The sequence below is a fragment of the Musca domestica genome, unplaced genomic scaffold (genome assembly GCF_030504385.1).
Source record: "Musca domestica strain aabys unplaced genomic scaffold, Musca_domestica.polishedcontigs.V.1.1 75, whole genome shotgun sequence".
NCBI lineage: Eukaryota > Metazoa > Arthropoda > Insecta > Diptera > Muscidae > Musca > Musca domestica.
Window position 1 is genome coordinate 2,419,727 of NW_026712393.1, and position 26,557 is coordinate 2,446,283.

Sequence of the window (26,557 nt, forward strand, 5' to 3'; positions counted from 1 at the left end):
GGACGGAATCGGATGTTAATTTCGCACAAAATCGGATTATCCTTTCACTTAAAGTAAGGTAAATTATTTCCTTTGAAAATTTTGACATTTTGTGGAGGAGGTGAGGTACCAGGAAAAGTGGACCATCTCCGAACTCGATCGATGATAATAATATTGGATACCCTTCGAGAGTTATCATGCGCATCAGCAAGACGAAACGATATGAATTTTATCCAAATAGAGCATGTATTTTTTTCATCCAATTTAAATTCTCGATATAAATGATATTATGTACGAGACGTCGTGTACTCCCTAAAAAAGAGGCGTACGGAGAGTCATATTTTCATGTCCTCCTAATTTTTTACTACGGTTCTAATTGTGTGTGGAAAAATACAATTCATTGAAGCCAGGACTGTCCCTGTTATAAAAATGCCTCTATAAAATCAGTTTAGATTTCAATATGGCTCCCATAACTTGCTTCGGTTTCAGCGAGGTATTTTTTTTTTTCAGTCAACATCCATAATTTTTACTTTCCGACTACTTTAGTTTACCGTTCTTCTGTAGGCAGCACCTTTTTCGTCCATCGTTTTCTTTAGAAGCAGCAACTCAGCTTTCTCAGATTTTAAATTGATGGATCCATCACGTCAGGCCTGGTAGGCTCCCAAACTCGCTGTTGAAACTGGAATGACCGTTCGGACCACTTCTATTTTTTTTTTTTTTTGTCATGGTTATGTTTTGTCAGATGTCAGCCGGTATTGTTTCAAACAGACGCTCTGACTGTTGGTAACGGTGAAAGTGGAATATATTTTCTCCGTGTGTTATATTTTTCTATTGAGGGAGAGATAAAAGTTTTATTTTTTAGAGCATGGGAAGTAAATTAGCGCTAAACAAAGTTATCGATATGTTAAATTATGGTAAAGGATTCTAGTGATATTTAAGATATAATGATGAATATCCAACCATTTGACTAAATTCATCCACTCGCTAGTTTTACGCTTTTTCTGCCTCATTCTCATAATATAATCATATAACCCTGGTCTTATTTTGGTTCATTATTCTGATCATAGTCCCATATTCAAATCATTTGGTGGCAAATACATTGCTTTTTGTTCGATTACAATTTTGATTTTTGTTCATAAATATTTTGTGTGTGTCTTAATTTTTTTTAATCATACTTTTTTCTCTCCAACAATTTTTTTATGTCTTTCTTTTTGTAGTCCCATATTAAAACAACATCAACAATTACAACAGAAAAAGCGTATACAAAAACTTACCGGAACCTTAATTATGAACATGTCCTTAAGGTCAGAACTAGTAACAACAACAACGATAGTGGAAAATCTCAAACCATGAATGCAACAGCTCTGCAAACAACTTCTTTTCCGGTTTTGTGTTTTGTTGGTCCTTCTTTTTCTTTCTATCAAAAAAGCTGAACAAAAGTTTGCAGAGTTTTTCTCCTTTCCTATGTTTCTGTCTTTTGTTACTTGGCTAGTTTTATTATTGTTAACTTGGTCTACATCTTCTTCTTCTGTTTTTGCTTTTGATAGACCCAAGTTCTGCCAACAGCTTTAAACTGTAAAAATGACGACGACTAACCCATACACTAACCAAACAACAGCAGCAGCAGCAACCACTAACAACAAAGCCATTGTTGTCCATTGTTGCTTTTCTTCATTTTTATTGTTTTACTAACACTAATACAAAAGTTGTAGCTTCTGTTTGAAAAGTTATTACCAGCGAACTAACCGAAGATTTGAATAGCAAGAGCTGTGTGTAATGCAAGCTGATTTTAATTTCGATGCATTACAATTCCCTTCTGTGAAAAAAGTTGATCCTATTATCAAATTTGATTTAAGATATTTGATGAAATGTTTGCAACTTGACAATGTATCCATTAGTAATGAAAAATTTATTTTTCCATCGATGAATATATATTTTTTTAATAAGTGGAAACTTTATAAAATCTCGCTATATTTGTCCTAGGCCTATAATAAAGCATATCGATCTTCCCACCTCTCCGAGCTGAGTCGAGCTAGCAATGTGTTTCCGCCCACTCTTCTGTCCATGATAAATTTTAATCACTTAACAGGTCGCGACTACGATCATCACGAAATTTACTTGATCAGGGCTTGGGCCGAAATAGAAGCCTATAATTTTTGGAGATATGCGCACAATATTTAAGAAATCGACGCGGATTTTTCCATGGTTAAAGTTTAGGTTACGGCAGAAGCCTGTCATTTCGAATGGTCGTCGATCAATATCACTGTGCTACAAAATTCCTCTTTTCAATGATTATATTAAAAATCCATTAAATTCTGAAACTCGTGTTAAAAATAAAAGACATGTGTATCGTCGTTTTGAAAGTTAACATTCCTAAGTAACTTTAATAGAGGTGTCAAGTTTCTCCCACCCCAACATTTTTTGAAATTTTCTGATCAAGATTTCTTGTAATCCATGCACTTGAGGAACATAGAGTCTTCGGTAATATTGCTTATAACAATGCCAAGATAGTTTTGGTCGAAAAAATTAAGCCTCAGTAAAGTTACCAAAGTGGGCTTTTGGGTCCTTTTTTCAAAAAACAAGATCACGTTTAAAAAGGTTTTAAGCTAACTTTTCAAAAAAGGTCAAAAGGAAAAAAATTGTCCAAAATAATCTTCGAATTGTTATTAGCTATATACCTAGAATATAAGGAATTAAAAGAGATGAGGGACAGTAGGAAAAAAATTGCTAAGTTTTAATACCCTCCATCAATTGGAAGAGAAATTAAAAAAAAAAAAATTAAAATTCCGAATATCTAGAGGTACAGTTGTATTGGGCCTACACGAAACATTTTACCTCTACAGCCAATTATCTGCCAGAGAAGTTGACGCCTATTTCGAAATCCAAATACCAAATTTGAGATAAATCTGTTGAAAAATCTTAAAAATGTTGTATATTGGGAGGGTTGTGGATCTGAATATAACATTTTTGCAAAGAGAGAATAGAGCTTTTAAGAACCCCAAATGTCAAATTTCAGGTGAGCTGGTTGGCAATTGTGGCAGAAACCTTCAAAATACCGGGGCTACATCAATTAGTGGACCTGAATCGGACATGTTTTTGCCAACAGAGAACAGATCCACCGAGAACCCCAGTTGTGAATTTTCAGCTAATTTGCTTGGAAATTTTGGCAAAATCAAGAGGTACCGTTACATGGGGCTATACCAATTGTTGGACCTGAATCGAACATTTTTTTGCAAGGAGAAAACAGACCTACCGAGAACCCCAATTATGAAGTTTTATCTAATTTTGTACGAAGTTGTAGCAGAAATCTTCAAAATAGCCAAAATCGGGAAATATTGTTAAATGGTGTCTATACCCAAACGTGGACCAATATAACCCATTTTCAGTACCAATTAGCATGCATAAAATATAAACCCTTGTGCCGATACCCCCCGATTTTTGCTATTTTGAAGATTTCTGCCACAACTTCCCACAAAATTAAAAAAACTGCCAGAGTCGGAGGTACCACCCTCCAATTCAAAGAAAAAAGGCAAGGCTGATGTTAAACCTACGAAATCGTAGACATCTAACGTGGCTGCGCGGAAGAAGAGCAAATCGAAGCCTGCCCGGCTCTGTCGAGTCCATAAGTTCATTTAACAGGTGGACAGGGTATAGACAACTACAGAGAAGGCTACGGCCATAAAGATATCTTGTCAGCTGAGTTTCCAATCTCACTGAAGGAAGTATCATTGAAGACGATCGAATCCCTCTCTCAAACAGTGGATGTAGTTAGCTGAGGAGCAGCACACCAAGGCTAGGAAAATGGGGACGACGCAGACGGTACAACAGTCCGGGAAGCACACTATTGGGAAGTCGAAATCAGATCAAAGTAATAATGCTTTACAGAAACCTTGTGACTCAAAACCGAAGCAGGATCATCAATCTGCTCAGCAGGTGATACAGGATAATGGAGCCAGGATCCCTACCTGCGAATATAAGAAATCTCTAGATATCCTTATTTCCCCACTTGAATCTTTATGAGGAAGGCAGCTATGTCGTCGTCATGCTTGTCTCGGAAATGCCATGCGAAATGGTAGTTCTGTGTGGATTCTATCTCCTATTATGAAGTTGACTGGAAATTGGCGTGAGCGGAATTCCTGCACTAAGATCAGCAGGGTGGTTATTTTGCCTCCCTCACAGCAAGGAGTAGTTTACAAGAAGTCTAGCCTGAGCTTGGGGCAGATCAATCTCCATTAGTACAAGACCGCGGCTGCCGAACTCCTGCATACCCTCTGGACATCAACTATGCATATCGCCTGATCCAGGGGTCCACACTACGCAACAATTGGGGTCCCCGCAAGAACTACACGGTATTCGCATCCACAAATGAGGACAAGTAAAGGAGGCATCACCTCCGTAAGGCTGCATGGAGGAGTGGTAAACCACTACTGATATCCTCAATTTACATGACCTACGAAGATCCGGACCCACCACACAAAGATGTCCTGAACCTGTTAAAGGCAATGGACGGCACTTCTACTGTGGAAGCCATCACACGAATGTTAGAGAACGGACACAATGGACCAAAGGTCTCCGAGTTATGCAGTTGCCGACTCCTGTGTAGCAACATATCCTTAAACTAAACCAATTCCAAGGAATCCTGATACGAAAATTTCGAAAAATCTGGAATAGGGATGTTCTTGCCCCTCTCTGTTTGGTTTACTTTACGATGCAAACGTTCAAAACGGGGATATAGGTGTCTTTTATTTTTAACGTGCCTAATCGAAATAACTATTTTAGACCCTGAGTCTCTGTGGGCCTAGATGGAGATGAGCAATATCGGTCCACTCCTTCTGGTAACTCCACCACAAAAGGTCGAACTTTAAAAAAAAAGAAAAAAAAAAAAAAAAAAATATATATATATATATATATATTCTTTTTTTTAAAGTTCGACCTTTTGTGGTGGAGTTACCAGAAGGAGTGGATATATATATATATATATATATATATATATATATATATATATATATATATATATATATATATATATATATATATATATATATATATATATTTATATATATATATACCGCACAGAAAGGAAAGCATCATTCGATTTTGCTCCAATTTTGTAAATCCTAATATTTGCCTCAGTGCTAGGTCAGGTGCGAAAATTGACAATATCGGTTCACTCCACCAAGTACCTCCCCACAAAAGATCAAAATTTTGAATAACCAAAACTATTATAAAATGTGACGTAAGCTTTTCACCTTAAAAGCAAATTATTTTCTGAACAAAAAGCAATATTACAAAGAAGTCCTAATAAACTGATTTTGTTCCACTCAACCACCTCCACACATCTTGACATAATTCCTTAATCAGTTCCATATTTAATTTCACATTCTTACGTTACCTTAGCTCCACCTCTGCCACACATTTAAAGTATGTCAAAAACAGAATGCTAATTTATCAGATGTGAAAAATAAGTGTCATCACCGTCACCACCAGCCATGGCACAAGGAACAAACGAACGAGCGCCTTGGTGCTTCTTCTGTTACAAAAGATAAAATTAAGCTCCAGAGCATCCCGAGAGGATCCAAGGAGGCTGGTTTCTACTACCTTTCTTGCCACAGACAATTGTCTGTGAATTATTAAGACCATGACTGACTGCCTGCCGACGACGAGGACTAGGAAGAAAGAATACACAAATTAAAATAAAGCGAGTGACTTGCGACGACGAAGAACAAAAGCTCTGCGGCCATACAAAGACGTGGCTGCCTGTCATTGCATCGTAGGAAGGACATGACGGTGGTGACGGTAAGCTACCCCAGGTCCAGTGTAAAGATGGAATATATCGGTCCACTCCTTCTGGTACCTCCCTCAGAAAGGGTCAACATTTTGAGTATCCATGAAGCTCATAAAACACGACATTAATATCCGATTTCTTTCAGACTTAGCACATCTCAATACTTCCGTCAACACAAGATCTTTTATAAAGGTGGTAGAGATCGGACCATTCTATTCTCCCCCATAAAGGGTCAAAATTTTGAATAATCAAAACGAGCATAAAATCCAAAATAAGCATCCGGTTCTCTTCACCTTAAAAGCAAATTATTTAATTATTTTCTGAACAAAAAGCAATATTACAAAGAAGTCCTAATAAACTGATTTTGTTCCACTCAACCCACCTCCACACATCTTGACATAATTCCTTAATCAGTTCATTAATACCAAATTTTAACTTTATAAATTAATGAATAAAGTAACAGTTGACAGAGGTGGTTTTTTTGACCCATCAATGTGTTGTCTGTGAAATTTAGAAGCAGAAATTGGCAGCCACTTTCCGCACTATTTTAATAAAGCAAGCGAAAGGATAACAGACAACAATACACCTTCTGCTCTATTAGTAAAACAAACGCAATGACTAAAATCCAAAATAAGCATCCGGTTCTCTTCACAATTCACACATCCCGGTAGTTCTACTAACGCAAGATCTGCTGTGAATGTGAAATATATCGGTCCACTCCTTCTGGTGCCTCTCCTACAAAGGGTCAACATTTTGAATATCTATGAACGCAAAATCGCACAATTAATATCAGATTACATTCATACTTGGTTTTCTTCAAATTCCATTTTCTTCTAACACAAGTTCTGCTGAGAAGATGGGATATATTATTGCACTCCTTCTGGGACTTCTGGTATGTAATTTATAATCTCGCATAAAATTGGACATAAATGTTCGATTTTCTTGCAATTTTGCCCATACCAATATTTTTATCTGTATTAGATGAAGAATGAAAGTAGAAGACTTCGGTCGAAGATATCTGGTACCTCACGCATATTTCAACATTTTCTAAAAATGATCACATATTTCATATAAAGTGAAGGAAGCAGTCGATATATATTCGAAACCTGGCACGTCGCAATATTTATATCATATTTACTTAGGTCCGATACGAAATTGTTAATATTGATCCATTCATTCGGAACCTACTCCATAGAGGCTTAACGATTTGAATAATCATAATAGAAGTCAAAATACATTTAAATAATCGAACATTGGATGAGGATATACATCTGTCTGCAAAATCGTTTGATATTTTTTAACTTGTTTTCCAATTTTTTACCTCGAAATTCGTTCATCAATAATAAACTTTATTTTATTTCAAAAATATTTCCAATATCAAAAAAAAAATCATTCTCTTTGAGACATGTGATATCATCGTAATAGCTATGACAATCTGAATCATCATCAATTTTTTCGCAAATGAACTTATCACTGATGCTGTAGTCAAGAAGGTCTTGATTTTTGATAGTTTTATTTTGTCAGCAATGACACTGTCTGGAAACTTTTCACTTTTACCTCAAACAACGACAACAACAAAAAATATGCTCTCTAAACTGTGAACATTTGACATATTTGCTGACATTAAGTTTCAATTCTGGCGAAATACATGAAATCCCAAAAGTAAATGGAAAAATTCTGTTGTGCTGGAAACATGAAAAACAAGAAAATAGGAGAAATTCAACTCCTTCGTCAACAAACAGAGATGTTGTCTACAACAGAAATGAGATATCCTTGTTTGGCAGAAAAGAATTGAAAAAGGAAGAAGGAAAACAATGGCAAAGTGCTAAGCCAGCCAGTCAGCCAGTTAAGTAATACGAGCAGGAAAACATAAATTGATTTATGATTGTGTTGAGCTGGGAAAAACACCATCAAAGAGGAGAACATAAAAAGAAGCCTGAGAAGAAAAATCAGACACATAAAGGAAAGTATCCTGAAACATACACACACGTCCACATATGTTTGTTTGCAAGGAACAATGTGAAAGCAATCAAAAGAAAGTGGAATAAAATTTACCCAAAAAAAATTAAATTACAAACGGAATTGCTTAAATTAATAATGGCCCGGGAGGAAGAAACATGTTGGGAATACATGAAAATTAAAGAATAACAACAACAACATCAACAAAACGCAAAAACACTGTCACCGCTGAAATAAGTTTCACCCACAAATGAATTCTTGGATAATGCAAATTTTTTAAATTAAAGTTGTCAGACAATCAGCGAATCCAGCCAAAATGCATTTAAGGCACAGCCGAAGAGGCAGCAGCCGTCCCCCAAAACAATATGCTTCCACTTGGTTGGAGCTACAAGCCGCCACATCAAAATAAATCCACCAAAACTTAGGCAACATTGCATGCCTCGCCTGGCCTGGCTTGCGGTTGCAACAGATTGTTGGTATGGGCGGTGGAGGACAAAAAAGTTATGACAGCATTTTAACTTTGTCCTGTGGACTGGTTCAAGCCAAGGGGCGATTGCATATGACAAAACGTTGCACCCTCCAAAGTTTGTCCTTGTTAATCAGCAAAATAACAACATTACAAGACTCAGAGCCCTCGGAGAAAAAATTATCAGAAAGATACAAAATGTCAATTTTTTAAATTAATGGATAAAGAAATAGTTGAGGGAGAGGTGGTTTTTTGACCCATCAATGTGTTGTCTGTGAAATTTAGAAGCAGAAATTGGTGGCCAATTTTCAAACCCCAAGTGACGAGAAAATGATTCTTTAATTACAGCAAGCGAAAGGATACCGACAACAACACACCTTCTGCTCTATACCAACACAATAGCACAATACCAACTATAAACATATACAGGGTTGCCCATATTCGACGGACCTTTGGGCCCTTTGGGCCCATTCCAATCGACGAGGCTAGTCCGCAGGCAACATTCTTTGCGTCAATTGAATTTTGTACGGGAACAAATGCAAATCAATGCGAATAATCCGTTGTAAAGTGGACCGAGCCATGCCCAACTGCTGAGAACGGCGTTTTTGGAATGTTCTTGGGGACCTCTCAACACTGGCTCGTACGGCAGCGATATTCTCGGCCGATCGCCTTGGTCGACTTTTATATGGCCTCTTCGGTTTAGAAAGAGCCTTACCAGTCGAAAATTTTTCGTATAAACGCTTAATGGTGTTCTTAGAAGGCGCACTTCTCACATTTTTTAATGTTTTAAAAGCACGTTGAGTTTTCACAAATTTCAGAGCGCTCGCGTGGCGTGTATTAGTTCATGGTAAAATCTGCTTGGACTGACGCTTCAAACGCGGTATGTCATTAGGCGATGTGACATCTCTGTCAAAAGTTATGGCGTTGCCAGATGGGTCCGTCGAATATGGGCAGCCCTGTATATGCGTATAAATAAAAGCTAAGATGTTCTTAAAAAATTATTTTTGATAACGACGTCTTCTGTTTTATACCCTTCACCATACTTTATAATTTCTCGTAGATAGCTATGGTTTGCGCGGACGATTTCAACATGTTGTCGAAAGTGAGCCCTAGGTTCGTGCGACACTTTGTGGCCGGAGTTATATGTTTCTCTACCTGGCTATGGCTATGTGCTGTTATGACATTCATAGAGTGTATGAGCGATATGTCATCAACGACATAAAATCATCCGCTCACAGTGTCAGAGTTATCGTCCCACCTTGGAAAACTCCCTACTTCACTCTACGAGTTTTAAACTTCTTGTTCCGGAATCCCACACATATAGTTGATTATCCATCGTGTCAAACTTGGCGGAAAGTGGTTCTCTCGAAATCCTCAAACATCGTGACCTGGTTGACTGTATGAAACGCCCTTAATAAGTCAAGGATTATTAACCCTATTCTATGTGGCGGCTTATTCTGGTTTAGTCATCGTCTATTGACGAAGAATATTAAAGCATCAATTGTCTTCGTTTTCGGCGATAAAAGCGAAATCGGTCTGTATGACTCGGATTCTGTTCCGAGACCACCCGGCATATTTTTAAGATTAAGATTTTACCCAGGTTAATCTTTTTTGATAATAGAGTTTCGAATGATATTTGCACCATAACCATTGCACCATTTATAGACTGTGGTGGAATCTCATCGGTGGGAAGAAATTGCTTCAATATTAGGTACCATTAAGATTTTACCTACGAGGTACGTGGGTACTAAATCTTATTTTAGTACAAATAATTTAATGTCCGAATTTTGAAGGGAACTGGAAAATATTTTCAAATTGTATAAGCTACAATTATTGAAAATATTAACACTTCCCGAGTTAGGTGCCACAAATAGTGGACCGATCAGTCACATATTCACACTAAAGTTAATTTTGGTGGAAGTATTTTACATTTTATGAGAGTTATAATTATTCAAAATTTTGACCCTTTGTCTGATATAGAAGATGCGAAGCGATATATCTCATATCCACATTTTATCTTGTGTTAGTAGATATACAGGGTCAGATAAAAAACTGCAACCAACTTCAGACTGCTGTCATTTCTAAGCCACTCGTCCGACAGCTGTTAAAATTATTTCAGTGACGGCTCATTATATTGTTTACCAGCGTACAAAAGCACTTTGGTGAAAATTTTACAGAAAAAAAGTCAGTCATGTTGGAATTCAAGCGGGATAGTGTGATTTCTTTATAATTGGCTGAAGAACCACAAGTGGCTATCGTTAGGAAACCCAAGCATTTAAATGTGAATAAATCTTTTGTGTCTCGTACCATCGCTCGTTACCGTGATACCAGCATAGGTAGCGTTGCCCGATATCAAGGAAATGGACGGAGAAAATAACAACATCAGCAAAAATGGTTCGAAAAGTAAAGAAGAGACTTGATGGAATCCTCGTCGCAGTGACCGAAAAATGGCTTGTGAGCTGAACATATCGCAATATTCCATTCGGCAAATACTAAAAAATGAGCTCGGGGTAAAGCCATTGAAATTCCAAAACGTGCAAGAACTTATACCGCATCAGAAAGAAAATAGACTCAAAAAAGCTAAAGAGTTGCCTCGCTTGGCAGAAAGTGGTGAACTGCCGAATTTGGTTTCCTCCGATGAGAAAACATTCGTTGTCCAGCAATTTGTAAACAAACAAAATGATCGTGGTTACTTGCCAAAGAGGTCAGCTGAAAATGTACACCTTCGGTTGGCCACCAGAACTTAAGCGCCGGCCATGGTGATGATGTGGGCCGTCATAACAGCCGTTGGTCGCTCTTCGCTCGTATTAATCTACCGTGGCATCAGAATAAATGTTGGACGGTGTATTAAAGCCTTAGGCACGCAATCGTTTTGGCCGCAGACCTTGGACATTCCAACAGAACTCGGCACCATCGCACTCAGCCACCCAAAAAGTGGTTACAAAATGAGGTTCCTCGCTTCATTCCCAGCCCACAATGGCCACAAAAATCTCCGGATACCAATCCGTTGAACTATTGTGTCTGAAGTATTTTGGAAATCAAGGTTGGTACTAAAAATATCAAAGTGTTGATCACCTTAAGCAAGCGCGTCGCCGGTAATAGGCCAAAATACCGCAGAGCAACATTCGAGCAGCGTGTGACGGTTTCATTGGCCGTTTGAAAGCCATGATTCGTGCCAAAGGTGACCAATTCGAATAAATCTAAACTTTTTCTAAAAGTTGAAGCTATTTTTCCAAGAATGGTTATAAAATGAGGTTCCTCGCTTCATTTCCAGCGCACAGTGGCCACCAAAACCTCCGGATACCAATCCGTTGGACTATTGTGTCTGGAGTATTTTGGAATACAAGGTTGGCACTAAAAATACCAAAGTGTCGATCACCTCAAGCAAGAGCTTCGCCGTGATTGGACCAAAATGCCGCAGAGCGACATTCGGGCCATAATTCGTGCCGAAGGTGACCAATTCGAACAAATTTAAACTTTTTTTAGAATCTGATGCTATTTCCGACATTTTTTCTTTCATTCAATAAAATTAAAAAAAATGTAAAAATTATGGCGTTTGAGTTTGTTGCAGTTTTTTTTTTTATTTCACCCTCATGACACAGTCGGCCTGAAACGAAATTTTATGTTACTTACAGGCGTCAACGTGAAAAAAGAGGGAAAATGTGGACCAAAAAAAAAAAAAGAAACTATTTTCGTTTTTTTTTTTTTCAACATCTAAATATTTGTCTATGGTGACGTATCAATAAAAAATATTTTGTCTTTGACATCATCCTTCTAAAGTACAACTTTAACTCTAAAAAGTCTTCATAATAAATAAATAAAATATTTTGACTTGCTACGATCCCGTTTAAAAAGAATTTTTAAACGTATATAGAATAAAAGACCAGAAATACGTCTTTGTTAACTCACTTGAAAAAATTGGAACTCACTTGAATTGTCCCCTTAAGTTAGGTTATTTTCCGATACAAAGTTTCAATACGACGATGCAGATGTCTTTTATGTTAAGCTCCACTTTAATTATCACTGGATTTTCCGGCAATTATTTTTCGTAGTGCATAGCGTAATTTTAAATGTTTTTCTCGAAACTGATATTTTTTTATTTACTTTATTTTTAATTTTTTAATTATTATTATTATTTTTTATTTTTTTTTTTTTTTTTTTGAAATTGAGGCTCTTTGGGGTGAACAAAATTGTTCTTTTCAAAAATGTAACCAAATATTGCGGGGTATCAAAACAGGGGCTAATATTATTATAATATTATTCCTGACCTACACGTCTGGATATTTTCGTTTCTCCTTCGCTCACATTGAGATTTTATTTTAGTTTTGCAAGATTTTTAACTTCCCTCGGGGAAGGGGACCGATATTGACCATCTTCGAACTTGTTCTAAGCTTGGCGAAAATATTAGGATGTGAAAGGTTTTGACTGAAATAAATACTCCCCTCGATTGTTATATTGTGCACCAGGCGGTCAGAGGGTGAATATGGTTAAGTCGAAATTGATATCGTGCTAAGAGGCATAGGGGCTAAAATCGCAAATTTCGTTTTGATACATTTTGACCATATATCCTTGTAGCCAAAGGATTGTGGTTAAATTTCCTATTATTATTTTTTATGCACATCCATATGCATATTCATATAATACAAATTAATTGATTTACCCAAGTGTCCTTCACCAGATTTTTATCCTTACATTTTGATTTTTGTTTTTTGCACTAATGTTTCATTATTATCGGCACTAGACCATCTCTGTCTCTATAAAATTGTCTAAAAACAACAAATTTATGTTGCTTTCCATTAAAGGAACAACAAAAAAATGGCATACAAAAAATCTGAATTTTTCGGATAATGAAAGCAAAACAACCTTGGATGTGAGTGGCTACTTTGCATTTTGTTTTTTGTTTCGCTTTTTTGTAGATGAGGGTTTTTTTGATGGCCCAAAAAAATGATGTCCTTGAATGCTGTGGCAATAAAATCCTTCTACACATGTTTGCAGCCTTGAGAGTTGTAAAATTTTAGCATTTTTATGCCGTTAACTCGGTGCTGTGTGATTTTCAATTTAATTAATTGTTTCGAACACAATTGGATTTCGAACCCAAGTCCCACCCCAAAGGCAATACCTAAGCCTGTATTTATAAAAACACATTTTTTTCCTGCATTGTTTTGATCCCTTGAAATCCTCTACAAAAGTAAGGCATCAAAATGGGTTGAAAAACCTCTCTTGATCCACTTTCCCATGTGAATGTGTGTATGTGTTGTTGCTGTGTGCAACACATAAAACAACAATAAATTTATACAAATCCTTTCGTTATCCTCGTTTCGTTGTAACAAACACTATACGGTAAACCATGGGACATATGCATTATGGATGATGCGATGCTAGCAGCAGTGTCTAGTCCAGTCCAATGTGGTTTGGTTCTGTTTTGTTCAGGACCTTCGTCAAATGGTTGAATTTTTCTATGAAAATACACCATAAAAAGGACTATGACCACCACAACCTCATTGATGATGCTGCTGAAACAAAAGCTTCGTGGTTAAAAGAATGTAGAAGAAGAGTGGAGAGAAACGGAGAGAGCAATGGTAAGGTGTCAACAATCCTCCTCGGCAGTCTATGACACTCGTTGGCTAGTTGATGCCATTAACCTTTTGCCTTTCGAAAGCCATCCGCTTGAGCCGTTGTAACTGACCTTTTTACGATTTAGTTTAGATGCCATTGTGTGTGTGGCATCATTGGCTATAACCACTGTAATTACCACAATTTATTAACCATCCCGAACAACCGACCGACAGAGCGTTACACTTTCGTCTCTTTTCGGATTTTATGATGAGATTTTGCTTTTATGACACGTTTTTGTTATCCTTTTAAAGGCGGTTAACCCGGGGTTTGAGTGAGACTGACACATATCACATTTTTAATAGAAATTGTTGTGGTGCAAATTTGTTGCCAATAAAATGAGAAAATATAATCCCAATTGACTTGAATTTTTATTAAGGTTATTAGAACGATGGCAGTATTGACAATTTGTTCGAAGACATTTTGCTAATAATAAAAAAGGGTGAGGGGCATACTTTCGTCATAGATGCTCATTTGAACTTGGGAAAATATAAATGAAGGAATATTTTTTTCCTGAACTTACTACGCGAGATTCTTATTAGCTAAGGCTGCCAAAAAGGACTTTACATGTAAACCTGACAAATGTTTCCTAATGTGATATGGAATCATTTTTCTTTCGGTGCTTTATGAGAAATGATGGTTGTATTTCTCGTTTGATAAGACTGTTTTTCCATAATTATAAGAAAATCCAGCAGATTTTGAAATTGGAGCTAAAATAAAAAGTCACGTGTATCGGCGTTTTGAAAGTTTACATCACAGAGTAGTAATCTTAATAGAGGTCAAAAATTCTACCCTTAAACGAGTCACCAAAGGGGTTTTTATGGTAATTATACACTCTGCCATATGGCTAGATAGGGTATATATCATTTGATACGGTCAAAATGTACCTCATCGAAAAAAATCATTTTAGAATTTTACCCTTAAAAGAGTCACCAAAGAGGTCTTTATGGAAATTATACCGTCTGTCATATTGCTAGAGAGGGTAAACGGTTATTGACCCTAGGTATCTTCGGACAAAATTCATTTCAGGACATTTGGAGTCGAGTCTGGCTGGCTGGTGCGCACGATAACTCTCGAAGAGACTATCCGATTTGTTCCAAACTTGGTACATCGTAATATTTTTGTCAAACTTAGATCGAGTTCAGAGATGGACAATATCAGTCCACTCCGCCTGGTACCTCCCCCAAAAATGGTCGAAATTTTCAAAAAATATATTTTACTGCATTAAACGGCAAAGGATAATCCGATTTTGCTCCAACTTTGCAAATCCTAATATTTGCGTCAGTGCTAGGTCAGGTGCGAAAATGGACAACATCGGCCACTCCATCAAGTACCTTCCCCACAAAGGGTCAACATTTTGAATAAATACAACTCTTATAAAATGTAATGAAGAGTCCGAACATCTTCAAATTTCACATATCCCGATATTTTTATTATCCTAAGGTCTGGTGTGAAAATGGAATATATCGGTCCACTTCTCCTGGTACCTTCCCCACAAAAGGTCGAAATTTTCAAAAAAAAATGTTTTCTGCACAGAAAGAGAAAGGATAATACGATTTTGCGCCAACTTTGCACATCCTAATATGTGCATCAGTGCTATGTCAGGTTCGAAAATTGACAATATCGGTCCACTTCATCAAGTAATAATAACTCTTATAAAATGTGATTTAAGTTTTCGATTATCTTCAAATTACACAAATCATAATATTTTTATTAAACGAAGGTCTGGATAGAATGTGGGATATATCTACCCGCTCATTCTGGTTCCTCCTCCACAAAGGGTCAAAAGTTTGAATATCCATGAAGCTCATAAAACGGGAAATTAACATCCGATTCCATTCAGACTTGGCACATCCCAATATTTCCAACAACACGAGATCTGTTATTAAGATGATAGAGATCGGACCATTCCTTCTGATACCTCCCCCACAAAGGGTTAAAATTTTGAATGACCAAAACGATCATAAAATCCGAATTAAGCATCCGGTCCTCTTCATATTTCACACACCCCATAATTTCTACTAACACAAGATCTGCTGTGAAGATGGGATATATCGGTCCACTCCTTCTGGTACCTCCTCCACAAAGGGTCAACTTTTAGAGTACCTATGAAGCTTATAAGACGGGAAATTAACATCCGATTCCATTCAGGCGTTGCACATCCCAATATTTCCATCGACACAAGATCTGTTATAAAGATGGTAGAGATCGGACCATTCTTTCTGGTAACTCCCACCCAATGGTTTAACATTTTGAATGACCAAAACGATCGCGTATCATTATTCTACTAACACAATATCTGCTGTGAAGATGGAATATATCAGTTCATTCCTTCTGGTTCCTCCTCCATAAAGGGTCAAAATTTTGAGTATCCATGAGGCTCATAAAACGGGAAATTAACATCCGATTCCATTCAGACTAGGCACATCCCAATATTTCCATCAACACAAGATCTTTTATGAAGATGGTAGAGATCAGACCATTTTTTCTGGTACCTCCCCCACAAAGGGTTAACATTTTGAATGACCAAATCGATCATAAAATACGAAGTAAGCATCCTGTCCTCTTCATATTTCACACGCATCATTATTCATGCTGACACAAGATTTTCTGTGAAGATGGTATCGGTCCACTACTTCCGATGCCTCCCCCGTAAGGGTCAACATTTTGAGTATCTATGAAGCTCATAAAACGGGAAATTAACATCCGATTCCACCCAGACTTGACACATCCCAATATTTTCATCAACATAAGATCTGTTAAGATGGTAGAGATCGGAACATTGTAAGGAATGTAAGCATTCGGTCCTCTTCATATTTCACACGTAGCATCGGTCCACTCCTTCTGGTTCCTCCCCACAAAGGATCAAATTGTTGAGTATCCATAAAGCTTAAAAAACGAGAAATTAACATCCGACTCCATTCAGGCTTGGCACATTACAATATATCCATTAACACAAGACCTTTTATAAAGATGGTAGAGATCGGACCATTTCTTCTGTTTCCCTCCCACATTAAGTTCTAGATTTTAAGAAACAAAACACTCAAAGAAAGCGAAAATCTCTTTAAATGTTTCACGTACAAATATTTTGCTAACGCAGGATCTGTTGTGAAGATAATATATATCTGCGCACCCTTTTGGCACCTAACCTCTTCATAATTTTGAATACTTTTTCTGTCAAACAAGGCGGCGATTCTTTACAACTTGCTATATCTAAATATTTCTCTTCACCAGAAATATGAGATGAATATGGAATTTATGATTTCGCATTGGATTGGATATAAATGTTGGATTTCCTTCAAATTTTGTATATACCAATATTTTTATCTGTATTTGATGAAGTATGAAGCTGGAATGCTTCGGTTCCCTATTACAGGTATAGGGAACCTCAGGCATATTTCCAACTTTTCCAAAAATGTGCACATGTCTCATATATCATATAGGAAGTAGTCGATATAGTCCAAATCTGGCACGTTATAATAATTTTATCAGTCTTAGGATAATCATAACTCAAGGCTGGGGGTATACATCTGTCCGCAAAACCGACTGATACTATTTAACTTGTTTCTGTAGTTATTGAAAAAATTGAATTTTGTCACACATTAATATGTTTGAGACCTTGGAGAGACCTCAAATATTTACAAATTATGAACAATTATTTGGCCCACATATAAATTTAAAGTTATTTTTATAGTAAATGATCTCTATTGGCAGACCCCATCAGGAATTTGAAAAGATCCTTTACCACTGAATTTATCAAAAATGTGTCCCTAATCCTGTTAAAATGACATCAAGGGTACTTAAACTAAAAGATAAGTGGCAAATGTTCACAACTCCTAAAATATGCAGCAAAAATGTCGATATAAGACTCACATGAATATCCTTTCATTAATCAATTGAAAAGGGGTTTCATTATTGTGCATATTTTCATATCAATTTAAAATTCAAAAGTTTTTTTCAATATTGAATTTATCTGTAGAAAAATCCTGAAGTATGCATGTTTAAATAAATTGAATTCTATTTAAGATGTTAAAATAAACTATTTCACAATTAAATAAAACTTCTCTTTCATACATCAAAACATTTTCAGGCATTTTAGGAGTAAACATGAATTAGTTTTTTCTTTAAACTTTTTTTTCAAATATTGGTCAAAAGTTTTACGATCATGTTTCCGAACGCTTAATGTTATTTAATTTATTGCCTTGCAGCGCCACATCCTCTTAAGTTTGTTTGAATAATTCTCACCTTTGCCAGTTAAAAAAGTTAAAGTTGTCTTCCAGGAGGCAAATCAAGCTTGAGAAAGTTATATTTTTGTTATTCACCTAATGCTTCTGAGTTATTTGCGTTTTTTTTTTATCTTCCTCTCACACTTAGTTTGAAAATATTTTAACTTTTATTGAATTAGTTAATATTTGGTTTTAGTTACAAACTATTGACTTGGTTGGTGTAATTTGTTTCGTTGCCGCTCTCATTTCCCCTTTTGTTGGACAAATTACACACTGAGTTGCCCCTGTTTGTTTTTTTTACTCTTTCTCTCCTACTTCTCTATTTCTCTTTCTCTTACACACTGTCTCTCTGTATGTATGTGAATATGATTTTGTTTCTTTTTACAATTGTTTTTTGTTATATTTTTGTAGGAGTCTCTTACAATATATTGATGAGGAACTGAAACTAAGGTAACTACCCCAAAATACGAAAAAAAAATATATCACCCAATCAAAACAAAAGCAACAAAAATGACTCAATTTTAGTAGCTGTACAACAAAAAAAACAAATTTTAATTCACTTGACTTCATTAGAACTTTCCTTCCTACACCCACCAACAAACAAATGAACCGAAAAAAGGTTACAAACAAACAACACTAACACTCCTCCCAAACAATTTCAAAAAAATAATGGTTTTTGTTGTAAATTCTAAATCACAGTCAACCACCAACACCATTACTACTACTACTTCGACGATGACGATGACGACTACCCTAACACTTTTACACGGATGCAGTAACAAGATAAATTGTCTTTCTTTTTTATTGGAAATCAAAGTACACATCTCTAACACAGTGATTTTGTTGTTGGTACATTCTTCACTTTACTGTCATACCACACCACCACAACAACAACAACAAAATAACAACATCATTATTGTCATCACCATTATCCTCGACATTACATTTGTAGTAACATCCTTGTCATTGTCATCGTCATCTCTTCATTTCGTTGCTCATTAGATTCGGTTATTGGTTGTAGTTGTTGTATCATCATCACTTTCTCTTCTGCTTCTTTGCAACTTCCTTCCATTCTTCCTGTTTCCATTATACATTGCTTGTCTTTTTTTTTTTTGCTTCCGTTCATTTTGGTGTCATTTTAATAAATGTCTCTATCATTGCTGGGATACAAGGAGCGAAGGGGAAAGGGTATGTTCTAACCCTTTTTTCCCTTTTGTAATTCGAAGGTCTGACATAATTTATTACCGTGAAAAATTATTGTTTCCGCTGAATGATTTTACATTTGTCAACATTATTTGGTGATTAGTTGTTATTCGACTCCCATAAAAATAAACAAAAACAAAATAAATTTTGAAAAATGGTTCAAAATGTTATTGATTGATTACCAACAGTATAATACAGAGTTCTTCATATATTACCCTTTTTTAATAAACAAACCAGTAAAGAAAGTCTTAAATTCGGGCGGGGCCGACTTTAGGATACCCTACACCACTTTGCTAATTTAGTAGAGCTCCGCATAACAATTGACTCACGCTATGATTATAATTTAAAGTTCAAAGGTCTGAATATGCCGAAGCATTTGTATCTATTTAATTCGGACATGTATTACCCATTTGATGCACAATTAACTTGAAATCGGATAAAGATATATATGGGAGCTATATCCAAATCGGAACCGATCTCGATAAAATTTGGCTAAGATATTTCTGAGCTGTATTTGATATATTTCCCTGAAAATCGTCGTTACGGAGTGCATATTACAGCTGTGGGTAACAAATATAACAAATCGGATGAAGAGTATATATGAGAGCTATAGCTATATCTGAACCGATCTTCACCAAATTTGACATACTTGCTTCTACGCTCAATTCGGTCGTAAGTGCCGAATTCCATCCCATTTGGACAAATATTAGACGTTTGGTGCACAATAAAAGGTAAATCGGACGAAGTTATATATGGGAGCTATATCCAAATCTGAACCGATCTCGATAAAATTTACCAAAGTATTTCTGAGTTGTATTTGATATATTTCCCAAAATATTGTTGTTACAGAGTGCATATTACGGCTGCGGAGGACAAAAATAACAAATCGGATGAACAATATATGTGGGAGCTATAGCTATATCTGAACCGATATCGATAAAATTTGGCGTACTTATTTTCAGGCCTAATCTGGTTGTATGTGCAAAATTCCATACCATTCGGCCTGATATTACACTTTTGGTGCACAATAAATGGTAAATCGGAGGAAGATATATATGGGAGCTATACCTAAATTTTAACCGATTATCTCCAATTTCAATAGGGTTCGTCCTTGGGCCAAACAAATGATTTGTGCGAAATTTTATCTGGATAGGACAATAAATGCGAACTGTACTTTGTTTACAAAAATACATGGACAGACGGACAGACGGACGGACGGACGTACATACATAAATCGACTCAGAATGTAATTCTATGCAGATCATCAAAAGGAACTATGGGTCTATCTCGCTTCCTTTTGCCTGTTACAAACAAATGCACAAAGACAAAATACCCTGACCACCTTATGGTGTAGGGTATAAAAAAAGAACAAGTTAAAAAGCAGTAAGTTCGGCCGTGCCGAACTTTGAATACCCCCCACCATTTGGAACGAATTTGGAAATAAAATCCTTAAAAAATTCTGTTAAAATTTTTAAATACCGAATATAGCCGTCATATTGGTGTCTATACGACGTAGACCCACACAGGCATTGTTTTTCATAAGTCACTACCAAATTCAAATTCGGAACTTGAAATAAACGGTGAATAATGTAATGTAAAATCATCAAAATATCGTATATAGGGAGGTACCGTTATATCGGAGCTGTGCGAAGACCTGGACCAGCATAGATAATTTTCTGTCATAGTCTGTAGCATCCATTACGAACTTCAAATACGACATTTCAAACAATTTCGGTGAGTATTGTACCTAAAGTCGCCAAAATACCGAATATAGGGTGGTACTTGTATATGGGGCCAATACGAAGACCTGGACCTGCATAGACAATTTTCTGTCACAGACTGTAGTTCCTATTACAATCTCTGAATACCTAATCTGAAATAATTCCAGTGAATAATGACGCTAAAATCATCAAAATGCCGAATATTGAGAGTTACCGTTATATGGGGAAGACGTGGACCTGCACAGACAATTTTCTGTCTTAGGCTGTAGTATCCATTTCGAACTTCAAATACCAAATTTGAAACAATTCCAGTTAATAATGTCGCTAGAATCATGAAAATACCGAATATAGGGAGGTACCGTTATATGGGGGCTATAAGAAGTTCATAATGAACTTAACCTGCCTACTGAAAAATAAACATGTGTGCAAAATTTTAGCCTTCTATCTCAATTCGTTCGAAAGAGCGTGATTACCACAGACAGACGGACAGACAGGACATCGCTAAATCGACTTAGAATTTTACGCTGGTCAAGAATATATATACTTTATTGGGTCTGACATGAGTATTTCGAGGAGTTACAAATGGAATGACAAAGTTAATATACCCTCCATAGTATGGGGGAGGGTATAAAAAATGTGACTATACAGGATGAGATGAAAAAACTGCATCCAAAATGGGTGCAAGAACTTACACCGCAACCGAAAGAAAATAGACTCAAAAGAGCTAAAGAGTTGCTTTGCTTTGCCGAAAGTGGTGTACTGCTGAATTTGATTTCTCCGATGAGAAAACGTTCGTTGTCCAGCAGTTGTAAACAAACAAAATGATCGTGTTTACATGTCAAAGAGGTCAGCTGAAAATGTGCACCTTCGGTTGGCCACCAGAACTCAAGCGCCTATCATGGTGATGGTGTGGGCCGCCATAACAGGCGATGGTCGCTCTCCGCTCGTATTAATCGAACGTGGCATCACCATAAATGCCGAATATTATCGCGAAAATATTCTGGAGGGTGTATTAAAGCCTTGGGCAGGCAAACATTTTGGCCGCAGGACCTTGGACATTCCAACAGGACTCAGCACCATCGCACTCAGCACGCACCACCCAAGAATGGTTACAAAATGAGGTTCCTCGCTTCATTTCCAGCGAACAATGGCCACAAAAATCTCTGTAGTATTTTGGAAAGCTAGATTGGCACTAAAAATAACAGAGTGTCGACCAACCACTGAAGCAAGCACTTCGCCGGGAATGGGCCAAAGTACCGCAGCCAAACCTAGATCGAGCTCGAAGATGGGCAATATCGGTCCTACTCTTCTGGTCGAAATTAAAAAAAATATATATTTTAGTACACAAATAGAGAAAGGATAATCAAATTTGCTCCAAATTCCCAATTCCTAAAATTGCCATCAGTTCTAGGAAAGGTGCAAAAATCGACAATATCAGTTCACTCCATCAAGTACCTACCCGACAAAAGATCACAATTTTTAATAATTATAACACTTATAAAATGTGATGTAAGAGTCCGATTGTCTTCAAATTACAGACATTACAATATTTTTATTAACCGAAAGTCTGACGTGAAGATGGAATATATCTGTCAACTCCTTCTGGTACATCCCCCACAAAGGCCTAAATTTTGAATATCCGTGAAGCTTGTAAAACGCGAAATGAACTTTCGATTCTTTTCAAATTTCACACATCCCAATGCATCTACTTAAGCAAGAACTGGTGTAAAGATGGTAGAGTATAGGTAGAGATCACTTCTTCTGGTACCTCTTTCACAATGGGTCAAAATTTTGAATAATTGTAAACTTTATAAATTTTCAATATTTCCGTTAAGACAAGGTCTGGTACGAAGAACGGATTGAACGGACCACTCCTCCTGGTACCTCCCCCCACAACGGGGGAGGGGATTACTTTCAAACTCGACTCATCCCAATACTTCTATCAACACAAGATTTGTTGTGGAGATGGACAATATCGGTTCATTCCTTCTGGTACCTCCCCCACAACGGGTCAACATTTTAGGTAATTATAACTCTCCTAAAACGCGAACTTTTCGAAAAATTATTAATATCTCATATAAAATGAAGGAAGTAGTCGACATAAAATCTAAATCTGATACGTTATAATATTTTTATCAGACTTATGTCAGATCCGAAATGGAAAATATTGACCCACTTCTTCGGAATCTCTCCTATGAAGGTTCAACAGTTTGATTAATCCCAACGCAAGTCAAATAAATTTAAATAGCCGAACATTGACTGAGGGTATGCAGCTGTCGGCTATACCGAGGGATTCCATTTCGCAATAATAAAGTTTTCACATTGAGGAAGATAAAAAACTTCGGTCAATTCTCTTTTTACTTGGTTACTTGGTTTAACTTGGTATGATTTGTACATTATTTGAAAAAATTCCGACTTTAAAGTGTTTTTTAAATCAGATTCGAAATCAGGCTTTTTGGAGCAATTTATAACTTTACTATATAACTTTTTCCTTTTTTGCGTTTGTACTTTTCTTACCAAAAAGGTTCTCATTTGTACCTCCTTTAACTTTGAAATCTTTTTACCGATTGTATCTATTTTTAGCGAAGAGCACATGTTTTTGTACCATTTTCTATACCCTTAGCCTCATGACTACAGATTGTTTTTTTTTTTTTTTTTTTGTACCAATTTTTATAACAAAAAGTACTGTTTTTTGGCATAATTTATACCGTACAGATGGTTTATATCATATGACCTAAATGTGCCTCAACGAAATAATGGTTTTTAGACCCTAGGTCTCTTTTGGCGAAATTAGTTTGAGGGCATTTAGAGTCGATCTAGCCAAGCCCGTCAGTCTGGCCGGCAAGTAAGCAAAATAATTTTCGAAGGATTTTTCGATTTGGTCCGAAATGGTAAATTGTTATATTTTATCAAATCAATCGGAGATTAGCAATATTTTTCCACTTGTTCTGGTATATCCCTCTCAAAAGTTAAAATTATTTTAAAAAAATCTCACATTTATCCGAGCTAGTACTCAATACAGTTGAATTTGGTACTTGTTATTGTCAACTTGGTCCTTGTTTGAGTAATCATGCTGTCAATTAATGCAAAATGACTTCTCAATTTCTTTTAAAATTTCCATATATCTTTCATCAGAAGAGCAAGGATACATATCGGATTTATCGATCTACTGATTTCGGATCTAACGACAAATGCAGATATTCTTGAGGAAAAAAAATATCTCATGAAAATTGATGAGAGTACCCGATTTGTTTAAAAAAAATATATAGTTTAATTTGAGGCTCTTTCGAAAACCTAGAGTATAAAACCCACCCAAAATTTTGTCAAATATATCTGATAAAAAATAAATTTGCATTGAAGGGTGGAACATTTCCAGCCATGTTAAGAAATTCTTATTCATTGTCAAGTAGGTTATGGGAAATATAAGAGACTTTTGTTGAGACATCAATTGTTTTATGGCTATTCAATTGAAACAATTATATCATCATTACAACATCATCATCCTCATCGTCATTATTACCATCAGTTTCATATCCATCATCATTATATTGAATATTTTATTATGTTTTTTTTTTGTATATTTTTTTTCATTTTTATTCATTAAATATTTACACTTTATTTTTGTCATTTAAATGGCATGGCAGTTTATCACACAACAATGACACTACTAACACATTGTACTTATGGCCTACACACATACATATATATATGTGAATGTATACACATACGTATTATTGTTTGCTTACTACAAGTATTTGGATGGATGGATGGATGCTTTTGTTACCGACTAATTGGAATTTTTGATTGGTTTTGATTGTTGTTATTTTTTTTTTTGTATTGTATTTTTTTTTATTTTTGCTTTTTGTTTTTAATTATATGAATATCCTGGTTTGACATCCATATCAGATGGAAATCATTATTGTGTGATTGTGTGTGTTACCAGCCCACCATTGTGGGGTTTCTCTTTTATCTGTGTGTGAGTGAGTGTGTGTATCGCTGGTGCATTTTGCAAATTGTAGTGTTTATCTTTTTAAGCTTTATTGCAATTGTTGTTTACTTATTTCATATCGGCTTTTATTGTCATTATATTTGTTAAAAAAATTATATACATTTTATATAAATCTTTTGGTATAATTTAAGTGTTTAAATAGTTTTAACCTCCAATCTCTTTACAACATATGGGATAATATGAAATTAGGTAATTGAAGGGAAATTTTACAAATTTTATATCATACAGGGTGCGATAAAAAAACTGCAACAAAGTCAAATACCATAATTTTTACATTTTTACAAAAAATGTCGGAAATAGCATCAAATTTTAGAATAAATTTAGATTTGTTCAAATGGTCACCTTTGGACCGAATTATGGCATTCAAACGACCAATGAATCCGTCACATGCTGCCCGAATGTTGCTGTGCGGTATTTTTACCCATTACCGGCGAAGCGCTTGCTTGATAGTGCCAACCTTGCTTTCCCAAATACTCCACACATAATAGTAGATTGATATCCGGGGATTTTGGTGGCCATTGTGCGCTGGAAATGAAGCTAGGAACCTCATTATGTAACTATTCTTGAAAAATTGCATCAACTTTGTTATTTTTAGTGCCCACCTTGCTTTCCAAAATACTCCAGCTACAATAGTCCAACGGATTGGTATCCGCAGATTTTTGCGGCCATTGTGCGCTGGAATTGAAGCGAGGAATCTCATTTGTAACCATTCTTGGAAATAGCATCAAATTTTAGAATAAGTTTAGTTTTGTTCGAATTGGTCCACCATTGGCACGAATTATGGCCTTCAAACGGCCAATGAAACCGTCACTCGCTGCCCGAATGTTGCTCTGCGATTTTTTTGGTCCATTCCCGGCGAAGCGCTTGCTTGACGTGATCTACACTTTGGTATTTTTTAGTGCGAACCTTGATTTTCAAAATACTCCAGACAAATAGTCTAACGGATTGGTATCCGGAGATTTTGGTGGCCATTATGCGCTGGAAATGAAGCGAGGAACCTCATTTTTTAACCATTCTTGGTTGGCGCGTGCTGCTGATTGCGATGGTGCTGAGTTCTGTTGGAAAGTCTAAGGTCTGCGGCCCAAATGTTTGCGTGCCCAAGGCTTTAATACACCCTCCTGAATTTTTTCGCGATAATATTCGGCATTTATTCTGATGCCACGGTCGATTAATACGAAGGAGGAGCGACCATCGGCTGTTATGGTGGCCCACACCATCACCATGGTCGACGTTTGAGTTCTGGTGAAACCGAAGGGCACATTTTTCAGCTGCCTCTTTGGCAAGTAAATACGATCATTTGGTTTGTTTACAAACTGCTGCTGCTGCTGTTTTCTCATCGCAGACCAAACTAAACGAAATTCGGCAGTTCACCATTTTCGGCCAAGCGTAGCAAGTCTTTACCTCTTTGAGTCTATTTTCTTTCTGTTACGGTGTTAGTTCTTGCACTTTTGGAAATTCACAGGCTTTACCCCGAGCTCATTTTTAATATTTGCCGACTGGAATATTGCGATATGTTCAGTTCACGAGCCATTTTTCGGTCACTGCGACGCGGGATTCGATCAAGTCGCCTCGTTACTTTTCGGCTGATGTTGAAGT

At 36.4% G+C, this 26,557-nt stretch overlaps 1 protein-coding gene across 9 annotated transcripts in view; it reads left to right on the top strand.

The window, feature by feature from the left end:
- LOC101887471 (mitogen-activated protein kinase kinase kinase kinase 5) overlaps positions 1–26,557 on the top strand; it is a 444,668-nt gene that overhangs the window by 348,486 nt on the left and 69,625 nt on the right. For 7 of the 9 annotated variants that reach the window (XM_059130466.1, XM_059130462.1, XM_059130468.1 and 4 more), the window contains exons 8-9: positions 1,197–1,283; positions 18,440–18,478. The exons of 1 other annotated variant lie outside the window; for it this stretch is intronic. In XM_059130466.1, coding sequence (XP_058986449.1) covers positions 1,197–1,283; positions 18,440–18,478 — 126 coding nt within the window. The remainder of the gene's footprint in view (positions 1–1,196; positions 1,284–18,439; positions 18,479–26,557) is intronic. One more of the 9 variants, XM_059130469.1, reaches the window with a different exon arrangement.